The 10,672-nt window shown below is 33.2% G+C and overlaps 1 protein-coding gene across 1 annotated transcript; it reads right to left on the bottom strand.

Moving 5' to 3' along the window:
- Positions 1–6,240: 6,240 nt before the first annotated feature.
- On the bottom strand, positions 6,241–7,658 carry LOC141686300 (gibberellin 2-beta-dioxygenase 2-like). The gene is made up of 3 exons (XM_074491343.1): positions 7,279–7,658; positions 6,558–6,912; positions 6,241–6,486 (listed from the first exon to the last, which is right to left on the bottom strand). The coding sequence occupies exons 1-3, from the start codon at positions 7,656–7,658 to the stop codon at positions 6,241–6,243; spliced, it is 981 nt and encodes a 326-aa protein (XP_074347444.1).
- Between the last annotated feature and the right edge of the window lie 3,014 nt (positions 7,659–10,672).

The raw sequence follows: 10,672 nt of genomic DNA, 5'->3' as shown, positions 1-10,672 counted from the left end.
AAGTTTAAAGTTTTACCAGTTCATTTTTTTGCCTATAAATATCTGCGAACCTATAAGTTATCATCTCAATTTCACCCCTCACTAGTTTAACATTCTCCACATTTTTAGATTCATATACTGATGTCATGGACAAGGGCAAGGGACACGCAAGCTCGGAAATGCGTAACAACGGGGAAGTTAATTGGTATAAATGGACCGAATCTCAGGCACCTACTGAATCTCACAGAGCAAAAATCAGTGAGGTCAAACAATCTGTCCGAAGAATGCGAGCTATACGGGCTGCACAAGGATTCACCGTCTGTGACAATGAACAATTTATTGGGTACGGGAAAATGCACTTCGAGTTTATGGAATCATCGATCCGGTACGAAGATAACATTAATAAGAATTTCAACGCTGGTAACATTTCAAAAGAAGAACATGATTATGAATTAAAAGAAATGTGTCGATACTACCACTTCATGGAGGACGAGCTTGAGATGAGGAAAAGGGAGGCCGAGGATGTAGTCGCAAGGTGTAGGAGTGAAAAGATACGTGAAGAGGAACAACAGTGGGATAAGAAATATGCTAAGTATATTGTCAAACTTGGGGATTTTTCTCAAGGCCACGATGATGCTGGTATGGCTAACAACATCTGTTATAGCACTCACGGCCCCGACCCGTGGCCACTGCGTCAAACTCGGTCGAGTAGGCACGCATCGACCCATAAAAATGGGGAGGGAGGTCATAAGCATACCTCCCCTTATATTCAAGGGGATGAGGAAGAAAATGATGAGAAAGCTAACGAGATTGAATATCAAGATTTTGATCATTACGTAGTTAATCTTGCGGATGGCTAAAGAATTTGAGAGTTCTTTCATTATCCCTTTTTCAGTTGCAATGTACTTCCTACTTTATCATTTTCATTATTCCACTATCCGTTACAACGTACTTTTAAATTCATTATCTCTCATGACACCCTTTCTCGAGTTTCAAATTAAAATATAAAATGTAACATATACACTATAAATATATTTTACATACCTACCAAATAATAGAAAAATGGACCCAACAAATTTTCGGTTATTTAAATTTGCCTGTGCACAAACATGCCCTCGCTTGACAATTACGCACTCGCCGCTCCCAAGCTACAAAAGTGTTGGTCATATAAATTTTTAATTCAAAATTAAATTTTTTCCAAAATATAGGTTTACATTACAACATAACAAAAAAATTTGGAACCCAAAAAATCTACGGTTATTTACATACGCACGTGCCAAAACATGCCCTCACCTAAAAATTTTGCACTCACATTGCACGACACCCTTTTTGGAGTTAGAAAAGTCTTATTTATACGGTTTTTTATTTAAATTAAAAAATACACACATAAAATAGGTTTACATTACAACACACAAAAAAAAATTAACTACAAACATTTTCCATTTATTTAATATAGGAGTCCAAAAACAGTCTTTCACCTAATTATTTTTCCTTCAAAAATACACTAACACAAGTTCATTCCGGGTAAAAGAGAATTTTTTTTTTAATAAAATGACCCAGAACGCCACTTGTTCTGGGGTCAATGGTTGATTCCCACAAGTACTGGCGCCATAAATGACATTTTTTGAACAGATATACCAAACAAATGACTTTTTCATTCAAACATACCAAAAAAGGGACAGAGCTCATTTTTTGTTGAAGGAAAATCAAGAAACACAAATTAAAAATACCCTTTTTTTATTCTTAATGGATAGATTTTACCTTTAAACAAATATAAAATATAGTTTATTAACAAAATTAAAATCTTAAAATATATAGATTTATTCTAAATTATTAATTTGAAATATTAAAAATTATTAATATAATTAGAGGTTGACCATTTCATTTAGTAAAATAGTTAAAAAATGATTTTAGAAATCAATAATAACTAATCAATTATCTATTATCTCCGTATATATATATATTTTTTATTTTATATCTTTTCAAAATAAAACCAGTCCATGTTAAAAAACATCCATCACACAGTTAAGTACTTCACGTTAATAATAATAAAATATAGAAAAATATCGTGCAAATGACGGATCACACTAATCTCCATAATTATGTTTTTGTAAATGGCCTAAATATGGCCAACTTTTAATAATTTAATTGTCACTGTTATTTGTAGCTACTTTTTAGTTTTACACGTTTTGCCAAATGTTAAAACCGATAAGATAACAGAAACTATTTTACCATTTAAAGTAAAAGAGCTAAACGACACATAGATAGCATTATAAATTATCTAAAATTTATTTGTTTTGTACGTGACTCACAGCAGCACGTGACACATAAATAACTAGGACAAGATATCATAAACTATAATCTAGTTCACAATTTTAAAGTAACCTGAGGCCCACAACTAGTTCAACTTTTAACATCATAAAATATCTAAAAAGCTTTTGTTGTTTTAGCGTGTGATGTTTTTTTTGTATAATTAATCAAGGCATATATTAGTTGCCGAACTGGTGACCTCCTGAAGTAAGACGGTTCAATCACAGCAACCACAAAGTGTTCTTGTGCAACCACAAAGTGTTCTTGTGTTTTTATTCTGGAGACATATAAGTTGTACCAACAGATTTGAACCAAACTATATGGAATAGTACATGTTTAGATACAATAGACGAGGTGATATAGAAAATTGACTTGGGCTACAAGAAAATCCGGTTTTTTTACCTAACATTTTCTACCGGCATATTTTCTATCAACCATTTTCAACCGATTTTTAAGTCAAAGGGTCTTTTCCTACTAATTTTATACTCAATAGAAAATACAAGTTATTTCTTACCATGATGGTAGGAAATGATTAAAGATGAACCCACTTTTCCATATCAAATTTCCAGCAAATTTTTCACACATAAAACAATATTGTTTTAAGCAAATTATTTTCTACCGCACTACCGCGGTAAATTTTGTGCATCTCATTTTTTACCGACGTCGGTAGGAAATGGGTCTTGTAGGACTTATTTCCTACCATTTCGATGCGGTAGAAAATGAGTTTGTCTACTCAGCACTAATAAATTAATGTGTTGGTGTGATTGACTTATATGCCACATAATTTTTCCTAACAAGAAGCGATAAGAAATGACTAGTTACGTTTCCTGCCAACTAGTTACATTTCCTGCCAGCTATTAATCATTTTTTTAAATTTTAATTGAATTTAGGGGTTAGATTATGGTTAGACAAAATATTTTTTATAAATTTCATTTCAATAATCCAACCTTACGGATATAGATATTGCTTCGAAGTTATCCATCAGAAAATTAGAACTTTTTATCTTCATTTGCAATGATTTCATAATGAAAATATATTTTTCAAATAAAAAATTATTTCATTTTTTTCTTTTTTGTAATTCTTACCTGATAATAATAAATAAATATAAAAGATTAAGAAGTTTAAAAATTGGTCTCTGGTTAAACATGTTTTCTCCTCATTTTGTCATTATTCAACAATCTAATATCATAAATTATATTATTTTTCAGTCAATAATTAATGTGATATTTTTTAAAATTATAATATTAAAATTTGAGAAAATTATAAAAATAGATTGAAATGATATGAGAGCCGTCAACTCACATTAATAATATACATGTTTAATTATACTTTAATTGTTAATATAGTTGAGATCTAATAATTAAAATATTTATTTATTTATAAAAATTATCTTATAACTAAAATATATAGATATTGATATCCGTAAGGTTGGATCATTCATAAAAAAAATTAAAAACTGAAACATCAGTATGGGACTAAACACTAGTAAGAAGTACCGGTCAAACTACTAGTTGACTGTTAAAATTTCAAAACAAATACATTTATTCTTTTCTAAAAAAATTATCATATTACTGAAATATATAGATATTGACATCTGTAAGGTTGGATCATTCATAAACATTTTTTTTAAAAACTGAAACATCAGTATGAGACTAAACACTAGTAAGAAGTACGGGTCAAACTACTAGTTGACTGTTAAAATAGCAAACCAAATACATATATTTTTTCTAAAAGTTTTATCATATCACTAAAATATATAGATATTGACATCTGTAAGGTTGGATTATTCACAAACATTTTAAAAAAAATATTAAAACATCAGTATGAGACTAAACACTAGTAATAAGTAGTAGTCAAACTACTAGTTCACTGTTAAAATAGCAAACCAAATACATTTTTTTATTCTAAATTTTTTATCATATCACTAAAATATATAGATCTTGACATCTGCAAGGTTGGATCATTCATAAAAAATTTAAAAAATCAAAATATCGGTACGGGACTAAACATTAGAAGTACCGATCAAACTACTAGTTGGCTGTTAAAATAGGAAACCAAATACATTTATTCTTTTCTAAATTTTTATCATATCACTGAAATATATAAATATTTACATATATAAGATTAGATCATTAATAAACCTTTTTTTAAAAATCGAAACATCAGTATGAGACTAAACACGAAGTAGTATTCAAACTACTGGTTCACTGTTTAAATAGCAAACCAAATACATTTTTTTATTCTGAAATTTTTATTATATCACTAAAATATATAGATCTTGACATCTGTAATTGGATCATTTATAAATATTTTTTAAAAAATTGAAACATCGGTATGAGAATAAACACTACTAAGAAGTACTGGTCAATTTCATTTTCAATGATTTTATAATGAATATTTAAAATAAACCGCTAAAACAAAAATGGCCCCAAACAAAAAAAAATCAATTTTTTCGTTGAAACTCATGACCTACCGCAAGTTGGGAGGAAATACTCAAAAGTTTCAAAAATTTTGAAAATTTGAAAGTTGGCGCCCAATTAAAAATTTAAATTCATTTGGCTCCAATCTAAAAAATTCAAATTTTTCATACAAACTTATAACCTACGACAATTCGGTAGAAAATGCCCAAAATCTTCAAAAAAAAATCAAAAATTTGAAAGTTGGCGCCTAAATCAAAATTCAATTTTTTTGCCAAATCCGAAAATTCAAAATTATACTCAACCTATATTTATTCTCTCTTCTCTCTTTTCAACCTCATTTCATTTCCATCTCCCTTCTTACATCTACTATTTTATCTCATCTCACTTCACTAAAATTTCAATTTGCATATATCTTTTGATCAAATTTAATCACCTAACCTTCTTCATCTCAATTATTTCCATATTATCATGTGTGTATTTTAGTTTTTTTAATACTTTATTTATTTATTAGTTTTTTATTCGTTGATACTAATTTTTATTTATTTACTTCTTATGTAAATTGATGGACTTAATACAAGCAAACCGGAATTTATGGATTGAAGATAAAGAAATGGAGAAAGGGATGTCGATCGTTGATGAATGATTAAACGATGATGACCCACTTGGGGGTGATTAATTTTAGAGTTTAACATAATTTTTGGTTTTATTAATATTTGTAAATTTAGTACATTTATATAGTATATAATTTTAAATAAAATGATAGTGGTAAGATGAATTATATTTATGATGTATGATTTTCGATTTTGGTTGTAAATTTGAGATTTAGACATTAATGTTGTTAGGGAATATGTTACATATTAAATCAATGAATTATTTTTTTAAAACTTAACCAGCAATTGCTACCGCATTCAAGTTATTTCCTACCATCTTCAAACTATTTCCTACCATCTTCAAGTTATTTTATTCAGTATGCAACAAGGTATTTCCTCCCGAGAATGGTAGGAAATGACCGGTAGAAAATGGTGTTTACATGGCCTTCTGGTATAATTCCTACCAAGTGGCCTAATTTCCTATCACTGCACTTATTTCCTACCACTAGTGATAGGAAATTTGTATTTCCACATGGCATATTACTTGGCATATGGGTCCTCGACACGTCCACATCAACATGCGGGGTCATGTTGAATGTGATCGTACTTATTTCCCGCCAATGTCATTTCCCACTTAAGAATTTTTTACCGTTCACTATCGGTAGAAAATGGGTTTAAGGCATTTCCTACGGGGCATTTCCTACCGATTTGGTTTTTCTTGTAGTGTTGTATCCTGCATGAAAATTCAGAGATTACAAATGTATATACATGATTCAACAGCTTTTTACACACTAAATGTCTAGGTCCAAAACTATAACTGATAAGAATTTACAGAACTCATGAAAGAAAGAAACTAGACAACATAATGCAACACATTTTGACATTCTTCTTCTCTGTTTCTAGCAGCTGGTTCAAGATCGAGTCTCTATATGATTATTTATCTATGATAATTCGAAAAAATGAAGACGCTGTTCCCCTAAACGTCCGGAATATACAACCTTCTTGTATTCTCCCCAAGTGAAATGCCTATATAGTCTAGGCTGAAAGGGTGAATTCGTCGCGGGCAAACAAGACAGAGATGCTGCAAGTGATGGTGCTCCAAAGTACATCATTGAAATTCTTGACTGCTTGCTGAAGTTAGCCAGCACTCTATGTCTTGCACTTAAAAATCTTTTATTTGTTAGAACCTGCAAATTTAATGTTACAATCAAGCTTCACAAGTTGAATTTAAGCAGGTGTAAATACAGAGTTTAACTACCTGCAAGGCATCGCCAACAAACACACAAAATTCGGCAGGATGGGGAGGGACAGAGATCCAATGATTTTCTTTAGAATATATTTGAAGGCCACCCACATGGTTGGATCTTAAGATAGTTATTATCTGAGGGTCGCAATGCTCTCCAAATCCGACAACTGGACAATTCATGGAATTTGTGATCTTATAATTAGCCTCAAAGGGAGGATAATGATTCACTCGAAAACATGAATCATTGTCATTGTCTTTGATAAGGCAACTCAAAGATTTGTCAGGCAGCTGCAAGCCTTGAGCCATATGATCAAGAACCTCGCAACTGAGGTCTCTTATAGTTTGAACGTACTCAGTCACAGCATCACTGCAATATACCATGACAGAATGCAAATACCAAATTAGCATGATTAAGCAAAAAGACTAATGAATACACTTAAAAAGGAAAAGTGCCAAAGTGTGCATCGCCAAATATAAATACAGAAAAAAGTATTCAGAGGCGCCTATATTTCTATTTTTATCACATAGTTTCAACCGTCAGTTAGTCACTATCAGACAGGACAACTTAAAAGCGAAGATACATGGATTGATAACTATGTACGTGACTTCTTAATTAACTTGTTGAATTCAAAGTACCATGTCTGCTTGAAAAAGAATGAGGTTTACAAATCACATTATTGCATGCCATGATGTACAATTTACATGTACACGCTGGGAAGTGGGAACCATTTACCTGAATTTTTTCGGGTGAGTGGACATCGTTGTTGATCTTCGGGATATAGAGGCAGGGTTGGCTTCGAGAAGAATGTATTCAAGTTCTCCCATATCACCCTTCAAGCCAATTGATTTGCATCCATATCCAAATGGAGATGGTGGCCCTGCTTCTTGCTTCTCCCAAGCCGGCTTCGAGAAGAAATCATAACTCTGCTCCTCCATGCTTGAAATGATATGATTAGGAATCCCATGATTAACCAGCTTAAAGAAGCCATAATCTTCACAAGCTTGCACAATCTTTTTTGAAACTGTATACCTGTCAAGAGACATATCAATTGTTGGAATACTAGATGACTGGTGTTCTTCAGAGGAATGATGGGTTGGGGAAACAGAAACCATTTAAGTGAAGTCAGAAATATAGGAGATATAATATGGAATAATGCTCTTAGCTAAATCAAACATGCACTACTTAAGTTTAGCAATGGAACTATGAAAGTGATGGCTGATCCCCTCCTTATATAGACAATGAAATTCAGGAGATGACTGGGATAGTGGATATCATATGTTTCGACGCGAAAATTTTACTTGATAAATTTACTTGTAAATGCAAAGATGTTAGTTAGAAACTATAAGTGGTCATTATTTTGCGAACTCCAAAGTTTGACTATTGTTTTCAAATTCAGTATAAAACCTAAGTAATTTACTTAAATTTAAAATTATGTGTACAATTAGATATTGTGTGAGAAACGGAGTACAAAACTGGGACTGCAGTATTAATAATCTGAGATCGAAGATTGATCCTATTGGATAATAAATTAACATTCCGCGCAATAATGAGTCAGTTATATATATATATATATCACAATTAACAAGGACATAGAATAAACCAAATAACGAAACAAAACACGAAGGTAAACAACAATATAAATTAGTAACTGAATTGATAAAGAGAGGATACAATACTCAGTTCTAACAGAAACTTTAATAAATCTGAAAGAGCCAATAACAGCTGAGACGCCTAAGTTTCGAGAAGGCTAGACTGTTCTTAAAGAGATTATTACCCTACTTAAGATGTGTTGGGTTGCAGCAATATCACTTCCAGGATACAACAGCTTAGAGTACTTCGTCCACAGATATGTAGCACTCTACAACGACTCGTACCTCGGTTCGCCCTGAAAACATATGATAATCTATATGTTATGGAGGAGAGAAAGTGAAAGAGATTGCAGTTAGGGTTTCACAATTATGTGATTGTCGTATGTCTCTTCCAAACGTGTTAGTCTGTATGTTATACAAAATAAAAATGTAACTCAAGATATGCATTAAATAAAACAAATATTCTGACTTAAATATGCATTTAATTTCCTGAATCTGAAACGTAACAGTCAGTATCAAGATTTGTGAAATCCTGATACAGCTAGCCCATCAGTATTTACCAGCCACGACGAATCATGACCAGCGTCATGATTTATCAGCCATAGAAGATCCTGATCCAGGGGCGTCATGATCAGTCTTAGCAAATCCATCAACGGATAATGCATATTGTACTTCAACGAATAAATCCATCAACGAATACTAAGTTCTGTGCATCAACGGATATTGCTTAACAAATCCTTACTGTTATGCAGATTCAATATTCATAATAAAACAATATAATAAGTCAGTAAATATTTTAATTAAACAGGCAGTAAAATTCCTCGCCCAAGTCGCCTCACGTACGCGAGACGCCGAGACATTCTCCCAAATCGCCCATCACCCATCGACCCGACCCGGCCCGAGTCGAGGTGTGGCGTGGCGAGGTGGCGGCGACGCGCATGTGTATGTGTGTGCGCGAGGCACACAATAACACCATGCACACCCACATGCCTTAGTAGTTGGTATACTACTCTTGCACATGGTACTATAAAAGTTCTACTTCCCTCTTTACTTAATCAATGTGGGACAAGACCCACAAACCCATTTCAATCGACTAACTTCACCTCAATTTCTATATGGATTACACTAAGAAAATGACTTAGATCCAAACATGAAAGTTTGAGTCCTCATTACAAGGAACAACCTCCAACAATTAGTTTTAGGAAATTACATCAAGAACATGTCTAAATCATGCCTCAAAATTTTTATTTTCTAACAATCGCCCATAAATCCATACAGAAATGCATATCAGATTTTATCATGACTTGCTTTTCAGAGTCGGTACCTTTCCGGGTTTGAACCCTCCTAAGTCCCCTACTTCGTTGGCTACCAGATATATACAGAATGTTTCACCTTGAATCTCTATCTGTTTGGTATAACCACACTCCACAGACGACGACAAGTCAAAAGTCTATGGCGCAGATCTACGGCTTTGAAACGTTATGGTCGTGTATCGATCCTGTTCGTCGAATGCTTCAAGGAATAACCTTTCCTCTAATTGCGACCTCATAATTGCATTCGCTTAGCTGGGCATCTCTAAAGATGTACTGCCAACATCTCATCTTACGATTTGACCCCATTCAGAGTTTATAAATCCTGACATAGTATTTGGTCCATCAGCATTTACCAAATCCTGGTCCAAAATTGTTTCCATCAGAGTTTATAAAAACTCTTGCTAACTAGCAGTTTAAGTATCTCTTAAGATTTACAAGAGATAGACTCAGGTACATAAGTATCTAAATGTATATGGTGGAGGTACTACCAATTCATCCTTACAACTTGTTATTACCACATCGAATGCACTTCAAGGGATCTCCTCTCAGGTGTATTGGGTTCCCGCTTTTGATGAATTATGATGGGTACCAGTCCCATCCCCAACCTCGAATTAAGGACTACAGCATGCTCAAGCCCCTTAGTCAGCGGATCAGCTGTATTATCTTAAGTTCCTATGAACTCTATAGAAATAATCCTATCAGAAACAAGACCCCTTATAGACTTCAGTCTAACTTGGATGTGTCTCTTTGTCTTAGCATTATACTTCACACTTCTGATCTTGTCGATAGTTGTACGGCTATCAAAATGAACAGAAACGACAGGAAACGACTTGCTTACTACAGGTAACATAGACATAAGCCCATATAGCCATTCAACCTTCGTCCCTGTGGCATCAATTGCACACAACTCAGCATCAAAAGTAGATTGAGTAATCAAAGTCTGTCTAGAATACTTCCAAGACACTGCTCCACCCGGGGTAAACACATATCCAATCACTCCATTGGAACCATATTTCTTAGCTATCCAACTTGCATCACTGTACCCCTCGAGTACCCCCGAAATTCTCCAGTAATGTAAGCCAAGGGAAATAGTTCCCTTGAGACATCTAAGAACTCTATCCAGTGCCTCCCAGTGAGTCTTGTTTGGACAGCTTGTATATCTAGCTAACTTAGACACAGAATATGAAATATCTTGTCTAATCATATTAGCAAGATATTGCAAAC

Source organism: Apium graveolens, chromosome 9, assembly GCF_009905375.1.
Source record: "Apium graveolens cultivar Ventura chromosome 9, ASM990537v1, whole genome shotgun sequence".
NCBI classification, from domain to species: Eukaryota; Viridiplantae; Streptophyta; class Magnoliopsida; order Apiales; family Apiaceae; genus Apium; species Apium graveolens.
The sequence above is the reverse complement of the archived record's forward strand: the minus strand, read 5'-3'. Positions and strand labels throughout refer to the sequence as shown.